Source organism: Calidris pugnax, unplaced genomic scaffold, assembly GCF_001431845.1.
Source record: "Calidris pugnax isolate Ruff unplaced genomic scaffold, ASM143184v1 scaffold147, whole genome shotgun sequence".
NCBI classification, from domain to species: Eukaryota; Metazoa; Chordata; class Aves; order Charadriiformes; family Scolopacidae; genus Calidris; species Calidris pugnax.
The window spans coordinates 359,387-379,220 of NW_015092359.1; the positions used below are offsets into that span (position 1 = coordinate 359,387).

General features: G+C 37.8%; 1 protein-coding gene across 2 annotated transcripts in view; it reads right to left on the minus strand.

Annotated features, from left to right (window-relative positions):
- FBXO11 (F-box protein 11) overlaps positions 1-15,878 on the minus strand; it is a 36,502-nt gene extending 20,624 nt beyond the window's left edge. The window contains exons 1-8 of one of the 2 annotated variants that reach the window (XM_014962431.1): positions 15,732-15,878; positions 15,531-15,612; positions 9,275-9,416; positions 7,795-7,924; positions 6,634-6,717; positions 6,419-6,551; positions 548-654; positions 338-449 (exon numbers count right to left, since the gene is read on the minus strand). In XM_014962431.1, coding sequence (XP_014817917.1) covers positions 338-449; positions 548-654; positions 6,419-6,551; positions 6,634-6,717; positions 7,795-7,924; positions 9,275-9,416; positions 15,531-15,612; positions 15,732-15,839 — 898 coding nt within the window. In that variant the 5' untranslated portion in view covers positions 15,840-15,878. Of the gene's footprint in view, positions 1-337; positions 450-547; positions 655-6,418; positions 6,552-6,633; positions 6,718-7,794; positions 7,925-9,274; positions 9,420-15,530; positions 15,613-15,731 lie in introns of both variants that reach the window. The other variant, XM_014962430.1, reaches the window with a different exon arrangement.
- Positions 15,879-19,834: the final 3,956 nt, after the last annotated feature.

Genomic DNA, 19,834 nt, shown 5'->3' on the forward strand with positions numbered 1-19,834 from the left:
AAATGCCCTCTCCTGCCAGCTACAACTATATATACACGAAAACCAGGTAAGTTTATATAAATTGTCCCTTTTCAGGTTTTAAACTAACTGCTCAGTGTCCAAAATATTGGAATAGAAGAACAAATACACATTATCACAAAGGTCTTGGACACAAAGAAGTCACTGGAATAATGCCATTTCAAGGCAAATAAGGCTTGCATACCTGTATAAATACCTGCATCAAAACATGAAATATACCAATAGTGATCATAATCAATTTGTTTGCTGCTTCCATGCGCCTTGGTTAGTTTAGTAACTTTAAACACTGTTAATTTCAAGTAATAAAAAGCCCACTAACCCGTACAAGTACTTCGAATAATACAGTGATCTATAATTGGGCTGCAGTTCACGGTAATCTCTAAGCAGTGGTGTGCGTTGTGGTGCTGAGCAGATTTGTCATCAGGGTTGAACTGAAAAAGGAAGACAACACAGAAATGTAGTATTTATTTAATCGCTCAGGCATTAAAATGAAATTATTAAAAGCTCTGCTGAAGTTTGAGGTTCTTACCCTGATTGTCATATATCCAACATAGGCATCTTCAGAACCCTCCATAAAAACGAAGGTGGAATCTCTAGTGTTTTCTATTATAACTTTATCTGCTACTTTTCCAGGAGCTGTAAAGAAGACATTTATTATGTCTTAGTTTGTGCCACTGAAAAAAAAAAATCCTCAAAAGACTCACAGAATTCTGTTCAAAGCAACAAAGGAAAAAGAACACTATTCTTGGCATGCAAATAGCCTTCATGTCAGAAGAATCTTAAAACAGAAAGTTTCAAAGACAATGAAGAAACTCGTCTTTAATCAAGAAAACCCTGCACCAATATCTAGTACAATGAAAAAAAAAAATCTTCTCTTGTATAGAGCTAATTTTTGGCTATTTACAACAAACAGAATTAACAATTTAAACATGGATACCCATCTAGAGGCACTGTAATTCTGTGAAGTACAATTTATTTTGGTATTCTAAACCATTTTATTAAAGCTAAATACATACATTCCATCACTAATTTGAACTAATTTAAACAACTACTTAGTAATCTGCTCATGACCTACAAGTGACCTCTCCACACTTCTCAAATGTAAGATGCAGAGTTTTGAATCTATATCCTAATTTTTTAGAGGAAAATCTTTAAAATTAGCCTGAACTATATTTATGGAAGTATGTACAGGAGGTTTCAAAATGGTTCATCTGCAAGTTCCCATTATCTGCAATTTGAGTTCCCGTGTTAATAGCAAGGCTCTGCTCTGTTCTTTATCCTTAATCCAGGGGAAGGAAATGTTTACATTGATATGGCAACAGCCAGCAGAGGGAGCACAAGTTAACAACAGCCTCACACTGCTATAAATTCAATGATACTCATTCACAAACAGTCTTGTTTGTCTGATCCCAAACTGCACATTAAATATGCAAGCCAGAAGCAGCCTTCCTCAATACATGAAATGTAAATATGGAAGTTCCACATATTATAGGAGATGACTCATCCGATAGCAATTTCAAAGCCTTCCCAAATTGAGACACAGAAACGTGACTAAACACTTGCCCTAAATTCAGTATTTTATTGAAGATTTCTCACAAGCAGGTCTTTCTCAGTTGTCTGTTGACACTAGCACAGACAAGCAGTATGGCCTGTTCTTTATCACTCGGAGCAGAAAGGTGCCAGTCAGAATGAAGCAACATTTACATCATTATTCAGCTTGTTCTCCCTATCTAAAAGCCAGATCTCTGCTTTCATTACTGCAGAGCTGCAAATATTTTTAAGGGAGTCTAGCTCTTCTTCATACCACTACTTGCTTAGGACTAGATAACAACTAAAAGAGGCTTTGATGAGGACTTGTGTCATCATACCAAATATTTTTTCTGTGGTCTGGTAACAGCAAGTCGAGGGAGGTGATTCTGCCCCTCTACTCTGCTCTCGTGAGACTCCAGCTGGAGCACTGTGTTCAGATTTGGAGCCCCCAACATAAAGACATGGACCTGTTGGAACGGGTCCAGAGGAGGCCACAAAGATGCTCAGAGGGCTGGAGCACGTGAGACTCCAGCTGGAGCCTATGTTCAGATTTGGAGACCCCAACAAAAAGACATGGACCTGTTGGAATGGGTCCAGAGGATAGCCACAAAGATGCTCAGAGGGCTGGAGCACATCTCCTATGAAGACAGGCTGAGAAAGTTGGGGTTGTTCAGCCTGGAGAAGAGAAGGCTCCGGGGAGACCTTATAGCAACCTTCCAGTACCTAAGGAGGCCACAGGAGAGATGGGGAGGGACTCTTGATCAGGGAGTGGAGCGATAGGATTTAGACTAGATATTAGGAATAAATTCTTTCCTGTGAGGGTGGTGAGACACTGGAACAGGTTGCCCAGAGAAGCTGTGGCTGCCCCATCCCTGGAGGGGTTCAAGGCCAGGCTGGATGGGGCTTGGAGCAACCTGGTCTGGTGGGAGGTGTCCCTGCCCATGGCAGGGGGGTGGGACTGGATGATCTTTAAGGTCCCTTCCAACCTGAACCGTTCCATGATTTTATTTCATATATAATTAACTGTTTTTCAGCTTTGTGCAAGTGCACTGTCACACACACAACAGTATACTAGCATCTGAGAAAACAGCACCACAGTAGTGCAGGTGAATCAAAACCAGAAAATAAATGGCCTTAACAGGCAATAAAAGAACCATAAATTAATATCAGAACTATGTTCCCTTCTTCTGGAGGGCAAGGAAAAATTACACTTAACATTAGATGATCTGAAGTGCTACCAAACAAGTAGAGAGATTTGTGGAATTGTGCTTGGAGGTGTTTGCCATGCACTTGGATGATGTTCTGAACAGACATCTCCTTGCTCTAAGCACACAAATTACTCCAGAGGTCTCTGAGTTTGGGGGTCCCAGAATGCCCGTTATGGAACATGTTGATTTGTAAGACCACTGTATTTAGGTCCCCCCCCAAGGAAAAGGCTGAAAAAGGAAGGGGACTTGCTCAAGCATTGGTTTCATTCTAAGTTCTTCAAAAGATATTCTCTGCAACATTGTATTGAATTTTTGCAAAAGAATTAAGAGAATTATCTGTATTTCAGATACAACCGAAGCTTTTGGCTTAAACCACTTTAGAAGAAGCCAGTATAAAAAAAAAGGAAAAGAAAAAAGGGCACTAATTCTGTAACCAAGTAGTCTATTTGCTGAAGTGACCACTTTAGAAGAAAGAAACCAGTATAAAAAAAAAAGGAAAAGAAAAAAGGGCACTAATTCTGTAACCAAGTAGTCTATTTGCTGAAGTCTAAGGGAGTCATGTTCCATGGGATCGGAATTCACGCTCAGTTTGAGGACCATGATGAGAACATTTAGAAATAATTTAACAGAAAGTCTATGATAAGGGGCTGCCTAAAGAATTAAAAATTAACTGGATGTTGCCTCAGAATTCTTTTGTTCCTCAAAAGGAATAAACCAATTTCACTTTTCAGTGCATTACTAGAAAAATTACCAGATTCTGCAAAGTAATTGTGACCCTGTTCAATTGTATCATGCTAAAAATGCAGAGGCCCTTTTTGATCTTGCAGTCTGCAAAATCTACAGCAAAGAACACAACTCCAAACTAGTCTAATACACAATTTTAATTCAAAGATGCAGAACAGGTATATAAAGAAGAATTCAGGCACGTGAAAGTTCTCTTGCACTCAAAAGTAAAAAAAACCCAAACATTTAATTATGACAGTCTTTACCATAGAGTTTTCTACCCTTAAAATAACAGCAATTCTCATTGTTTTTATTAATGTTTTTTCTTGACTGGAAAATCTTTTGATAATCCCTTTTTCTCCGACTTGAACATTACTTAATTCAAATGGAAAATAAAGGGGGAAAATGAAAACTGTACCTCCTAAAATACAGAAAAAACCCCATACTCAGTGAACGATTCTCCTGTCAGGACACATGTCTGTACATCTGCTGAAACACAGCTATTAAGATAAAAGACTTGTCTTGAGCGAGATGAGCACTCCATGGAAGGCTTGTGTTCCTGCAGTGATCCCATACCCCCTCCCCAACTCTGGAAAACAGAATTCCTTTAAGAAATTCATAGGTATTTCTGTCCACTGAACCAGATGCATCAATTTCCTTACAGGATTTCTACTCTTGCTTCTCATTTGACAGTTCAGATAAGCCACAGAACTAGGAATATGTCCAAAGGCTTCTTCCTGAACCTGACTGCTTCCCCTGGATTTAAGGAAAGAAAGAAATAACTCCAAAATTAAAGAGAACAAACATAGAATACCAGGCGTTATTCTCTAAGAACATTTTGCTTATACAAGACAGCAGAAGGTTCCTGAAAGCTCAAGGTATGTAAAGCTGCCTTTCCAATAAAGCTGTGCTTCTGAAGAAGTCAGCAGAAGAAACTATTAAAGAAATCTGAGTAGAATTGCAGAGATTTGGTGCTGCCTTAATCCTACTATTCTGAAAAGCACACCGGACTGAACAGAGAAGAGGTAGTTCTCCAAGGCTTAGTGGTTTACTTTAAATTTGTTTTCTTTTCCAGACAAATGAAAATTGACTCCCTCTACAATGTCACTGACCATTCAGTGGAGAAAGTCTGAGGAAGTGAAGAGACAGCAGTGCCAGAAACTGAAATATAAATAAATCCAACATTTCTGGATTCCTCTTGGAGGTTTTGTTCCCCAAGACAGCTATTCTCTTACAAAAATACCCGATGCAGATCCCTCGCTTTTCATGAACTGTAGTTTAAGATAACTGTTTTTCCTGAATAACTTAGGTTAATTCCAGTGGAAGGGAAAGCAGAGGGTCTTTAAAAACTTAAAGAGGAGCCATAGAACACGCAGAAGTTTAACCATATAGTGAAGATGTCATTTCGAGTCTCATGAAGTAATGGAGAAACTTTATATTTTAGGCCAGTGCTGATCCAGTTTCTTCTGGATTTAAAACACTTCATGAATATGACTTGACCTATTTGTACTGGCATCTATTACTGTCATCCCCTTTCTGAAACAGAAGCTGGGGGTATTTTGTGATTTTTCTTAGGCAACGTCTGCATGAGCAAGCACTGCAGCAGAACAGGAGTGGTACCTACAGACTGAAATAGTGCCAAGGCTCAGACATCCACACCATGTGCTGCAGGACAGGAAAAGTAGGAGATTGGCTTTGGACTAGTCCTAGCTTGGTCCCTCCAACTGAATGCACAACGACTATTAGAGTGCAATAAGAGTATTCCAGGAACACGCCTCTTAGATGAGTCTCATCCCAAAGGAATCCAGTTTGTGCTCCAAAAGCTCTCCACAATACAAACTGAAGCACAGTAAGTGGGGATGTTGAGGATGTTAGCTTCAGAAACGTAGTCACGAACTGACAAACTAACATACTGACCCAGCTGCCTCCTGCAGATCCGCAGGGACAGGTTTTAAGACTAACACCAGAACGTTCTGACTGCATTGGTCAAAACCATTCTCACTGCCAGGGCTGCAAAATGCAGACAAGAAGTGCCAGAATAGGTTCACTCAAGAACAGAACACTTGTTACAAAGAACAAATAGATACCTGAAAAGAGGGACTTTTTTTCCTGTCTTTCAAAAAACCTAAAGTACCCAAATAAACCAAAAAACCAACCCAGATGGACAGTATCTCAGAAAAAGCAGACTGTAGGCAATTCACTTCTAGGTTACTATAGGTGCAAGAAGTCTGAGACCTCATAACCAAAATCTCTACCAGACATTAAGACAGTCTAAATTCTTAGTGCTCTATCATGCTACTGGGGATTAGCAAACTCACAGTAGGGACAGGAAAAGCAAACAGCTCCACAAGCACCAAAATTTGTAGTCAGATGTATTATATTAAGACTTCTTAAACCTTTCCTATTCTGAAAGTCTTACTTCCTTCTCCATAAAGGATCTCCTTTAGAGGAACAGTTGGGTGATGAACAGAGAAAGAATCTCCAGTCTCAGAATCTTTCTGCTGGATGCTCTCATTTCTAATCTCAAAATGGAATTACGATGCTGAAGAAAATGGGACAGATACTAATTTGGGCTTGCTCCCACTGCTGGATTCTACTCTGGAGATAGGTTATATATAAACAAATTTCATAAGAACCACCTGAAAATTTCAACTGCAGTCATGTAACTGAGTATGCTTTACGACAAACTCAATTTTTTTTTTTTCTCCTACTGAAATAAAAAGGTAAGTAAGCTATTCTAAGAACTAACAAGCAGACAACGGTACTTCTGTCTGAAGCATCAGCCATTTTTTATTTAGTGACACTCGTACAGAAAATACTTGCTTACTGGGCTGATGAATAAAGACGGGCATTTATACTGGATATTTCATACACCAGACTACCTTTGTAATTAAGGTGGTAATTAACACAAGTCATACTTTGAGACAAAGTTGAAATACCTGCACCGATCATGGTGATTGGAGATTCTATATATATCCATTCATCAGTATATATACCAGAGTGAACAAAGATAAGTCCATCAAAGTGAGCTTCTTGAACTCCACCAAGAGCATCCTCAATGGTGTCATAATACTAGAAGAAAAGGGACGAGTTTAGAGAGAAACAGCCATACAAAGACACATAAATATTCTTAAGAGCTGCTTTAGAAACATACCAACATATTTTCTCTTCCTTTATATCTTGCAGGATTACTGTAGAAGTGTTCAGCAAACCCTGGCTTTACGTGTGCTCCTTTGTACTGAAACGAGGAAAACAGTTTATGAAAGCTTGCAGATGGGTGGATCTGAATGCACAGACAAGAGATCCATTAATCCCCCAATTAAGCCATTTGCTGATATCAGTTTGTTCCAGGAACTCAGGGTCACATTAACTGACCTCCCATATTAGGTACCCAATGTGAAGTGGCAACACCAAAAATAAAAGCCTAAGCCTAAGAGAGTGATCAACTAAAAAGAGAGGCCAACTTGCTTACACAGCCAGAAGCCTCTACAGTGAGTGAAAACCTTCATGTACCTCATCTGCTCCGCAACAGGTGCTCTTATTTCCATCTTTTGATTTTCTACCAGCTTGCATTTATATGGTGAGGAAAAAAAAAGAATCTTATACCTTCACATTTGATTGAATAGTGGACAAAGAAGCCAAGTCAAGTATTTGTCCTCAACAGGCTTCATAATTGAAGCCAAGTATTTGTCCTCAACAGGCTTCATAATTCCATTAACCAATTAATTACATGCAGCATTCTATAATACACTCACCATGATAAAATAAATATCACACCCAGCCATTCTTACAATACCTTTGACACTAGGAATTAGGGGTTCAATCACGTGCCTTAAAGGTAACTTGTTTAGCTCAGGTCATGTCAGCTGCAAATGGCTATTTAAGCCCAAGTGATATTATCAATCTGCTGTTTGGTTTACTGGAGGACGATGCACACAAATCCGATAACCAGCATGCAGGCTGGTTTAATAATATATGATGACAACCATTTATTTGAAGTTTATTTGTGAGCCACAGACCATGACAATCTCTTCCACACAATTTCAGCGATGCAAAACATGAGGAAAAGCCAAGATAGAAGAGCTGGATGCTCAAACACTCCACTTTACCGTGATGTGCCTCCCTAAAGTGTGCCTCAGAACAGGAAATAACTTCATAAAGCAATACAGGGATCTCTCCCACCTCCTCAGTACCATCATCTTATTTAAGGTCTAAACCCAAAATAATTACTATTGTCAGCCACGTTTCAGAAGTTGGGGGTTTATACTTTTATAAACAATCTACAAATTGGAATGTAAATGAATACTACTGTTACCAGTTGCTGAAAGCTTTCCTTCCAGGGATTTGGATGTTCATATTCTTCTGGATTAATCTGATAAAATTTACCAGGTTCAGGATGCATCATTGGACGAGTATACTCAAATACTTCCATATACAATCTTTTCCTGAGTAAAAGTGTCAAGCAGAAAAGAAAATTAATATATATTTCTGATTACTTTTCCATTTTAATATAAAACACACCAAATGTTAAAAACTGGGATTTTTCCAGTGGCATTCACCAGTCTGTGACAGTAATTTGACCGAGATCAGTACCAACCATTTTAAAAACATTTCCAAAACACTTTTTTCTTTTGGACTGACTTCTGTGTTTTTCTAAGAAAAATCTTGACATGTGTTTTATGATCCAAGAGACAGAGTTCTCAACATGCAACTTCCATGAAGAAATTTCAGCAGTTACACTGTACGTGGAATCAGAGTCTAATTGTGTGTTAACTGCAACATAGCTTTAGGAAAGCAAGTAGGATAAGAATAACAAAACTTAAGTGTGCCACCACCTCTTCCTCACCTTACCAAAAAATGGCTGAAAAAAAATGCATTCACAGAGAACAAATGATGCACTGTATTTCAAAAAGAGTTCATCAGTGGACAGATTACAGTGGCTTAAAAAAAGAAAATAGCACACAAAGCACACAATTGGATTCTTTTGATTAGTGCCAGAACACAAATAATTGTAGCTTGCTGATATTAAGCCCAGACTTACAAGATGCCACTGAATCTCAGAAGTTGCATTTCATCTGACAAGGCACCCCCAAAGCTGGCTTTAGGAAAGAAAAAGCCCCACCCCACACTTTTGTGATGTTATACTCACATTTTAATCTTTTTCTTTTAGTCTTAATAATTATTTAAAAAAAAACCAACCACCAAAACCCAAACAAGCAACAGCCTAGGAAAACATGTTATTTTTCTTTATGAAATAATGCAAATTTAGATCCCATTTATCCAGTCTCTCAAAACCCCACAATTAGGGTGGATTCATGGGGAAAAACAGCCTGAATATCCAACCATTAAACAAAACAAATGAGAATAAACCCCACCCAACTTCATTCTGCCCCCCCAAAATTAACACTAGATGAAACTTGCATTTAACATTAAGAAATGTGTTTTTCTTTTTGCATAAAGGAACACAATACCCACAGAAGCATGAAAAAGGTTAAATAGGGAAAGAAAGGAAGGACCGGCTACTGAAGGAATACCTCACTGATTTTTTAAAACAAGCCTTTACTTAAATAGTATCTACACTACTACAGAATTAAAAGTTTTACTGTTTAACACATCGTAAGTAACTTAACACATTTGTAAGTAACAAATAATGCTTAAGTAAACCAGACATATTAAAACACAATTGGTTTTAATTCAACTAATTGCAATCAACATTTCAATTTTTCTATTGTACTGGCCTCTTGTGCAGCACATCTAATATTTTTCAAGATAATGAGGAATAGCTTTTCACTTACCACAAAATTGGATCATTAGCCAGCTCACTGAAGCGTTTACACACACAAGCTGCTCTACAGAGATCCTGCTCCAGCAGGTAGGAGAAGATCTTTAGAACCACTTCATCTGGCAACTTCTCCTGAAGGTATTGTTCTGCAGGTGCTGCTATTAAACAGTAATTTATGTAAGACTATTGACATATTTAACAAGCCCATATTCTAACCCAAGTAGATCACTAACTTGCTATTTGAAATATTCCTATTTAAAATGCCAATGACCTCAGAGCAATTTTTTTTTTTAAATTAAAAAGTACATTTCTTCTAAATCTAAAGAAAAGAAAAGGTAAATGGTTGACTCTGGAGTCAGGTAGAAGTTACAGCCTTCAAGCCCCCTTTCAGAACTTTTTAGTTCATCTTTTCTATTGGAGGAATCAAATCTGCACACAATTGCAGATGTTAAGTAGGCTACTGTGAACGTTCCAGATAGACTCGCTCCTCACCGCTATTACCTTCATTGTGGTTCAATTAACCCACATTATCCATATAATAATAATAATCCAGTCCCAAAGTCAAAATCTCTGCAAATGTTTTCAAACACAAAAGAATTTACTCAGAAATAGTCACTGTCTGGAAAAACTACTAGTAAAATTTCCTTGTTCTCCCACGAACACATTAGAAAAGAGAAAGCCTGGGATGCAGAAAACCAGTAGCCAGGATAATTTCAAGGTCTCCCCTCTTCAGAACAGTGTTCTGAAGTTTAGAGGATTTGTATGCAAGGCATTAAAAGCTCCTGCTACATTCATAATGCAATTACATCCATGTAATGCCTCTTGCATTATTTGTTTTTTCCTAGAACATCTGAACCTAGGGAGCAACGGGATTGTCATTTTGGCTACTACAGGAAGACTACTAGAGTGACCCTCAGAAAAATGACCTACTAAATTAGAGGAAGTATCATTCTGAAAAGAGTTTCCATGTGAGATTACACACAAAGAAGAATGAAAAGAGGGGGGAAAAAAAAGGAAAAAAGATAAGCCTCTAAGTCTTTCCTGGACAAAGCAGTCCAAATAACTACATTATTTCTCGCTAGAAAAGAGAGAAAGGACAAACTGCAAGGACCAAAACTGTGTTTTTTAGGAAGATGCTAAACTGTGATCTACAGACCACATCACCAGAACCTGTGTACTATGAGAGAAACGACAAGAGTTGTTTTTTCCAGGGTGTCACACTTACATCTGTGGTCAGATTAGTTAGTAGAAATTCTGAAGTGTTATTGACTTTGCAGTGACTTTCCCCAAACCTGTTCCTTGTTGCACCATTATATGAACGTCACCTTAGTGATTCACAAATACCAATTTCCCTGAAGATGCTACGAGGGCATTTATCCAATTGATTGATGCTGCTCCCAACAATAACCCTGCTTACACTCATAAGCTACAGATACATGCCACTTTAATCCAACAAAAATCTATGCTGTACAAAAGCTGTGAGTCTCACCTTTCCACGTGCCAACAGCTATTTGCTCCCAAAGCATCCGTTAGGTTGGTAGGACTGAGTGTGGACAGAATAAACCTTTGTTTTGTTTTTTTTCTTTGTTTGTTTGTGGGTTTTTGTAGGGGGTTTTTTTGTTGTTGTTTTGGGTTTTTTATGGATTGGTTCCTTGTTCTAGCTCACATGAACACTAGCACAAGCACAAGGAAGGAGACAGGAATGAATACCCAGACCCTGGCCAAGACAGCTCCCTTCAGCAGCAGCATTATTAATAACCAGATTTTAAAAAAATATTTTTATTCAAAAAACGAAATAAAAACTTATGAGTCAAGCTGAAGACAGTAAGCTAACAAAAAATAATAAAAAGCAAATAATATGGAAAGGCCTTACACTAAAGAGGTGAACATGTTTGGGCATCACCAAAAATAAAAATGTTACGTGCACTATCAGTGCTGGTTTTTAAAAAGGTCCTTTTCCACTGGAGATTTAAAGGTTCTTTCCTGTGTCAAACAGGCAGCAGCAATCCATTCTACAGCCCTAATTACCCTTGAAATGCATCACAGGATAATTAGACACTGCTTCTGAATTCATCTTTTTCTGGTAGCTTCCCAGTTAGCTGTGGAGACAGAGCCTTCTACTGCTGTTACAAGCTGAAATGCTGTTGTGAATGCAAGGCAGTAAATCCTCACAAGCCTTCCATGACCCCTCTTCTCTTCCCTAAGCAGCTGCAGAATTTTTTCTTCCTTTAAGTTTATATATGTTAGGAACTTGATTCATTTTTTTATTGAAGAGGGAAGTTCACTAGTGTAGAGCCTCCCATTACTGCATGGTTCACACTCACATTTTCTTCCCTAGGCCTTATCTAAAAATGAAAATTGAAATCCAGATGCATTTCTTACAAGGGCCATGGACCAACTTCAAAAGAGCATCAGAAAACTCCTTGCAATTAAAGAAACAAAAGTCACAATAAGGCCCCTCAGCCCCTAAAATTTTTTCATGTTGTATTTACTTGGAAACTTAGGCACTGCTTGCAAAATGAAGACGATGATTTTATAGGTGTTTGTGATTCTCACCCACCTTTATCCAAAATCCTGTAGAAGTGAGAGATTTAATTTAAATCACTTTTCTGATCAATTTAGAAGGGGTTGATTTAACACTTCTCCACTCAAATCACTGATACAGTGATTACAAGATGGAATTCTCCAGTATTATTTGAAAGCTAATTTGCCTCTTATGTGAAGACTTAAATACCCTCTGGGTTCAAGGGAGAATTCCAGGCTTTTGTTTTATAAATTCACACTTCACGTTTTAGGTACCTTTCAGTAATCCATTAAAAAGAGGATGCATTCAATATATTCTTCCTCCCAGTTTAGAAAAATACGCCAAATCAGTTTTAAAGGTTTGTCTGGCCACTAAATCAGAAACATTTGTGCGCTGCTACTCCTGACAGTTTTATACCTATTGACAAAGTGACTGTTAAGTACAAAATGTATACTCTTATTTTAAAAAAAAGACATTTTCCAAGTATGTATTTAAAATAGACAAGAATAAAAATACAAACAAAGCACAAGAGGTCATCACCAATCTTCATCTCTGACCTAACATAAGTTGACAATTGAACTATTTATGATCTTAATAGTGTTAAGCAAGTGTTAATATACTAGACAGCTGAAAATTAGAAACACAGCTGGTTATGTCATTCTGTTTCCACAGGATATGCGTGAAGCCAATTCAGTTTCAATTTTGATCCATTAGTAGATAGAAACTAGTAGAGTAATACCAGACAAAGGGCAGGGAAAGCTGCCTCAAAGTGAATTACCATCTTTGTATAAAGACCAAGAATGCCATCCCATGAATCCTAAATCGTAAATTATGTCTCATATGGATACCTTTTTTGTCCATTTTAGTGGAGAAGATGGAGACAAATAGTTTTTGCTCTGTAAGGAAGGAGGCATTTAGTAAAAATACTGTCTTGTTAAGAAGTAGAAATATGTCAGAAAACATGGCATGGAGTGTTCTTGGAAAAAATGTCTTATAAATCAATAGGAAAAGTCAAAGATAAATTTTAAAGGCATAAGTTCTGGGAACTATGAGTTGTGCATGTGCAGTACCTAATGTGGGGAACAATCAACGAGTGATCCAGTAACCCAGAATAATTTCAGTACCTACTGCAATTCTGTAGTTCAGTGAAAAGGAAGAAATTACTTGTCTCTGAACTGAAGTCTTCCAAAGATGGTTAAAAGAAGTCAGCAAGAACTGCCCAGTATAAAACAGATATGCAAATGGAGTACTCTTAAAGCAAGAGAGGAAAAAACCTACCCAGTAATAAACAAAAAGGAAGAGTATGTCAAATGATTAAAATGATATGAGGAGACAAGTGGTACTAAAGACACTGAAATATCCCAGTAAAAGGAGACGCACATTTAAAGTTGAGGTAAAGTAAGGAAAGAGTCAGAATGTACTGGATTTAAACCTTTCTGTGAATTAAGAAATATTATAGTAGCACATGATATAAATATTTAGACTAATAAGATCTACAAGGTGTCAATGTTTTCTACAGATGTCAAACAAATGCTGAATTTGTAGGTTCACCAGTCCTTAGTGATAGAAGCAGCACATCATCTTTTCTTACCTAAATTTTTGGTTTCTTTGGTTTTGTATTCTACTTAAAATTTGGAGTTTAAGTGAAAAATTATCTACATATTTTCTATAGTGTGTTGCTTTCTCATCAAGATGCTTGTATATTAATCCATCTCTCTGCCTCATGATTGAAAAACTCATTGTCCACTGCAAAGATCACTGGAGGACAGGGTTGCAAATAACGGGGGAAAAAAAGTCAGTATTTCAAAATTCTAATGTGTTCTTCTTGACAATATCTGAGACAGATTCTCTCTCTCTCTCTCCCCCTCCCTTACAACTTGAAATAGCAACTCTCTCTCAGGAGCACTAATTCTGAAATCAGTATTAAAGTAAGGAATAGCCTTTTGTTTTTCCAACTATTGGCTCCACTCCAGTTGGAAACTCTAATTGACTGGCATTTCTCTTTTCATCTCCACCAAATTCTCCTTGGCTTAGAGTCCGTAGAAGAAGGAAAATGTCTTGGTGGAGAACCATCCCTGTTTCTAGTCCCATGCCTTCATTTCACCTACACTTCTAACAAACAGCTGTATGTTCCAGATGACAATACACCATCTCCACTGATGACAATCCAGGAAGTCTCAATGCTTACAACTCACAACAATTGTCATTATCTCTGCTAACAAAAAATGGGGGAAAAAAAACTATACTTGTATAAATTTATAGGAATATCTCCAAAACTCAATGGGGAAAATAAAAAAATAACCATCATCTATAATGGGGAAAAGAGATTAATAGAAAATGGGTTGAGAAGGACATTCCCTTGTCAAATTGTGACTGGTTTGAATACGATCTTAAAAGTATATTTATAAAATCACTGTTTACAATTCCTCCGTTAATTCCATGCTGGAAAAGCCTCCACAATCCCTGAACTTTCTCCACATGAGCTCAAGAATGCAATAAAAGGAATGCACAGCGAAAGCGTGGAGAATTCCTTTGGAAGTTAGTGTCATTCATGGCGTAATTTGTACCACAGGACTCCAGTAAAGTTACATACCTTCACTAAAGTAAGGAGGAGAGTAAAAATGTAGAGAAGAACACATCAAAATCAAAGGACCTTGAAGAAAAACTAAGAACTAGCAAGATAAACTGAGTCTATGAAAAAACAACTTTGCAGAAGGTTCAGATATCAAATCAGGAAATGAAATGGGAAGTAAAATGACACAGGTTGATGTTCAGTTGGTTCTGGCAATTTCAAGGATATAAAACTGAGGTTAAATGATTCTTACCACTTGCTAAAATGAAGTTAACTCACGGGGAGGAAGAATCAAACAGAGTGGGGAAGAGACAGAGGGCTAGAAAGAAAAATCTACACTATGGAGAAGGTGAAAAGCCAGAAAGAGCAGAATTCAACAAAAGCAATGAAAATGGACAAAAGCCTTGTGCCAGCTGCTCAGTTTTAATTCACAGTGTTAAGGGAGACATGGACTAAAAAAAAAAAAAACAAAAACAACACTACAAAAAAACCAACACACCAACAAGAAAAGCAACAGAAACCACATCAATGGGAGCTGGCAAGCGTTGGTGTTGATTTTCCAGGGAAAGTGACAGCAGATCTCCTGGAACTAAAGAGCGTGTCAGGAAAAAAAAAGGGGTAGAAGCACAGAGACTGAAAAATGACATTAGAAAAAAGAACAAGTAGGATATGTGTGCCTATATATGCGTGTGCATGTGTATTTATAATGTATGTGTGTGTACAAACAAAAAATACACATTATAGACACAAAATTATATACACATGCATGCGTTTGTTATACAATATGCATATACTGTGTGTGTGAAATACATGGATATATATGCATGTAGGTTTAGGTGTATTTTTATTTATAAACACACACAATCTCTCTCCCTGTCTCCACGATGAAGTGCTACAACGACATACCAAATCTCCCTCTGATCAGCATACTGGGGCAATACACCAATACGAGAAATGGTCAGAGGCTAAAAATCAGATTAAAACCATGCTTCCAAATTTGAAGTTCAGAACAAGTTTATCGTTGTTTTTTCATGACTGTTTCTTGGTTGGAAAACAGACAAGAAAAATAAAAATAATAATAATAAAAAAAATCGGTTCAGTGGTGGTGTGTGGGTGAAGTCAAAGTCTCCATCCCTTCACCCCCTCGTTTTCCTTTGTACAAAAAGTTATTACCTGATAAATCCTGGGATTTTCCAGATACTCTAGCACGTTTAGCTCGGTGACCAAAGTTTTCAGTAGCTGAAGTGGAGGCACCCTTTAATGAAATAAATAAGAATTAGTTTAGTCATTAGGTAACTCATGAAAAGTAAAAACTAGCTTCCTATTCTTGAAACAGCAAGATTTACTTTACAATTAAAAATAAACACAAGTTACCTCCATACTGCTCTTTGTAGGGCAAGCTGTTCTTTTAGGTAGAAGAGTTTTTCTGCGAAGTTGGTATGGACTGTTTTGTGCACCAGGACCTGATTCTTCTGCAACCATATCTGCAGGTACATCATCATCTATCAACAGAAAACGAGATTTGCTGATTAGAAATGTAGTTTTGTTTTATACCTTAAATACGCTACAAAAATTTTCAGATAAATACATCCGGTCAGGAGGGTGGGGAGGAAGTGCTAGAGCACAGAGAACTTTCAGTGAAAAATCAGAGTATACACAGCATACATTAAATTACATGAGAAAGTACATATGAATTAAATTATGGTCTCCATATACACAGCAGCTATACCAAAAGCTGCTTAGAAATACAAAACAAACCCCTAGGCTTTCTGTTTCTCTGCAAGCGTATCATTCACTGTGCTAATTCCATCACCTTATTACCTCAAATTTTTCACCTAACACTATCAGCACAATGAGGAACACTGGAGTTTCAATTATTAACCAGACGTTATCAAGAAATCCTTTAGTAAACATGGCATTTAGTACAAAACTCAAGGCAGAATTATCCCCAAACATTTTAGGAATAGCCCAGGCCAGCATACAAATCCTTCTGTAAAATGGATGTAGCTTTAAATACATATGCTCTGTTTGCCTAAATTATACTTAGAAAAGCAAGAGTATACTCTCTCCCTGCCTTTAAAAAAAACAAAAAAGGTGCAGAAAGTGTGCTGAGTATAATTTTAAAAGTTTCATTCATTAGTTTCAGTTTTCCAAGTTCATATGTTTATGGAATATACTTGAAACAAACAAGGGATGTTAATTATCACTACATGCCTGCAACTAGCATCGCATCGTGAAGTTACAAGAATTTACAAAACGCTAGAACAAAAGCTATCTAGAAAATAAATTAAAGCAGCCCCACTTAAGTAAAAGGTATACTTTCTGCAGATGTTGAACTATGAGAAAAGAATTTCAGAATTCCTTATTTTAAATACTTTTTTTTGTTTTTAAACTGCGTAAAACATGATGTAAAAGCAATAGCCAAAAAAGCAATACTGTAGACCAAGCAGTTTTCCCAAATACATTAGGGCAAAGTGAGTCTGATATAAAAAAAAACCAACAAAACTAAACCACACCTACCCCAACCCCCCCCGCCCTTTAAATATTAAACCAGCCCGTTTAAAACACAAAGAAAAGCAATTTTTTTAAGTTCCAAGGACTCCTTCATATCTGAAGATGTTAATCTCATTAGTTTTCTATGGGTTTGGCTTTGTTTGGGGTTTTTTTTGACATAAATTACAAAACATTGCAGTTATATAGGATTATGCATGCTATCATAGCCTAAGCTGCGACATCAGTAACAGCTAACCAACAAAATTCTGAACAAAAAAACCAAAACAAAACCCAAAACTATTTTGGTGTCCTCCTCCTCTTTTCTGGTCCCAATTTTTCCTCTACCTTAACAGATATTATAAATCACAAACTTTCTCATGTATCATAAACAGATCACAACACTGCTGGGACATCGAAATAGAGGACAAAAACTGGTAAAGAGATGAATTTAGCTCAGAATATCCTCAGATCATTAATCCAGCTGTAACCCTGCAAGAAGTACCTCTACGATTAGCCTTCCACTAGCCCAGCAGGGCCAAAAGGAGGGGACCCCATGACTGTGAAGAACCACCACCCCTTTTGCAGCAACCTCACAGGTTTTTAAGGAGAGAAGTGTGAAATTTCTACCAAAAACCCGACCGCTTCTGAAAAACAACAGAGCAACCTCCATAACTTCAGCTAGAAGCTGGTTCATTGACCCTCTCCCCGTCCGCTACTTACAGAACACTCCTCACTAGCATCTGAGCACTTCTCTGCCTGTGAAACCTAAGAGTTTATGCATTATGCAAAAACCCTGAAGGATATTGATGGATGAACTGCAGCACATCTCCCTGTGAAGGAGCTTCTGGCCCAGCATTGGCACCACACGCCAAAACGCCTGTGAGACGTTACTGACCCCAGAGCAGGCCCATTGCACACTGACGATTCAGTTACCTGTTTCTTTTCAACTCTGATGGAAAAACACCCTACCAATTTGACAAGATACCAGGAGGTGGAAGAGACAAGATGTTAAAAGAGGGTTCCCAGCCTTCCCTCACCTGTCCGAGCAAAGGAGGAGCTGTGGGGCTGAAGTGGGCCCTGCCGGGAGGACTTCAGGTGGCCCCCATCAGCAGCAAGGCCCTCACAGCAAAACACCCTGACTCAAACACTGCAGCATGTATCTACTTATTTCATTTTCACTGCAATTACAATTTCTGTTGCTAATATCCCCCAGAAACATGCTACTCAGGGATTTTGAGTGTCTTAAGCCCATTCCCCTGTTTGTATTGAAGACACAAAATGACCGTCAGAATGGCTGAGTTTTTTTCCCCCCCCGTTCTGGATTGGGCTGTACAATAGTTCAAAAATTGCCACATGAAACACAACAAAAGCCTAATAAGCAAAGAAAACAGGAAAAAAAAAAAATCAAAGCACAGAATTTTGATCCTGTGGTAGGCGATGAAAAGGGCAGAGACAAACCCCAATCAGGTCCTTAGAAGTAAAGCCATGGAGGCCACTAAGGACAAAACATAGTACTGCTGGAAAGAGAAGGCAGAAGCCTGTGGGGGGAAAATGGAAGTAAAGGTCAGTTTGGCTGAAACACTGAAGGACTGGCTAAGCAGAAAAGAAATGTATTCATTTTCCTGCAGCAGATTTAGGAGGATGGCAGGAGTCCCGCTCAAAGATCACTTTTCTAGCACAGCTGACATTAAGGAATATGCACACATTCACTCAGCTTCACAGCAGGTATTAAAAGAATTAAAATAATCTTTTTTTTTTTTCTTTTCTCCCCCATCGGAGCAGCAAGGAGAAGGAGAAAAGGGCACCAGGGAAAGCCTGGGAAGCAGAAGGGTGGCCGTTGCTGCTGAGCAATGCTGGCCTGGAGGCACCAGCACACGTGGGACATGTCGTGACAGTGGCTCATGTATCGTGACAGCAGCTCACAGGGAGGAGAGTACTTCAGGAGCCAAGAGCCCCCAGCCTGGCCCTGCTACCAATCTGTTAATTGCACACAGGTAATTTGCTGGCTATAGAAGGATAACGAGAGTCAAAGCTTTTATTTTAACATAAATAAAAGGCATTATAATAACATTTGTTGAAGTATAAGAGTTGATAAACAAATCTGGGGGAGTGTGTGTGTGTAACATTAACATCCCCATACAAACACCTGCTGAAATGACTGCCAGATGCTGTCAGAGTTTTAACCAAGGCAATACATTTGCAGTTTTTAAGAGATTAAATTAAGCTGAGTCTGCTCAAGTAAACATTTACCTGAATATTTAACACCAATTACACTGGATAGTAAGATAAAATCATAGAATGGCTAGAGTTGGAAGGGATCTTAAGTATCACCTAGTTCCATTAATAATTTCAAACAAAATCTTGTTTATTGAAAATTTAAAAACTTAGTGACACTGACAGGTCAAAACCTACACTGAAATTAAGAAGTATCTTATCTGATAGTTCAAAATGGCTCATGACACCTCATACACGCTTTAACACACACAAAAGACCAGTAAGCACAAGGAAGGGAAGAAAAATAAAATTAATCTGCCACTCTGACAACTGCTATAATCAATCGACTGTCTTGCATTTCTACAAATGCTATGGAAGTGTGTACTTTTAAGTGTGTACATTGAAGAGTATACAATTAACTTTTTTGTTTCATGAAGACATTGTAAGTGACAGATCAGTGACAAAGGACTGTCAAAACAGTTTATTAAAAACATAAAATACTTCTAGATCACTTCTAGAGAGTTTATGTCTGCACCATCTTCTTTACAAAAACACATGCAAATGGTTTCACTTCTATCTTACACGTGTTCAGATAATATTTTCAAGAGTCATCTTTAACAATGACTTTAACGACAATTTGTGAAGACAATAAGGTTGATAAAAGCTTTTAAAAAAGAAAAGTATTTAAACACCCCATAATACACGCTTATCAGAAAAAAAAGAAAAAAGGGGGGGGTTCAAAGGAGGAAGCTTATACACTAATCTGTAGT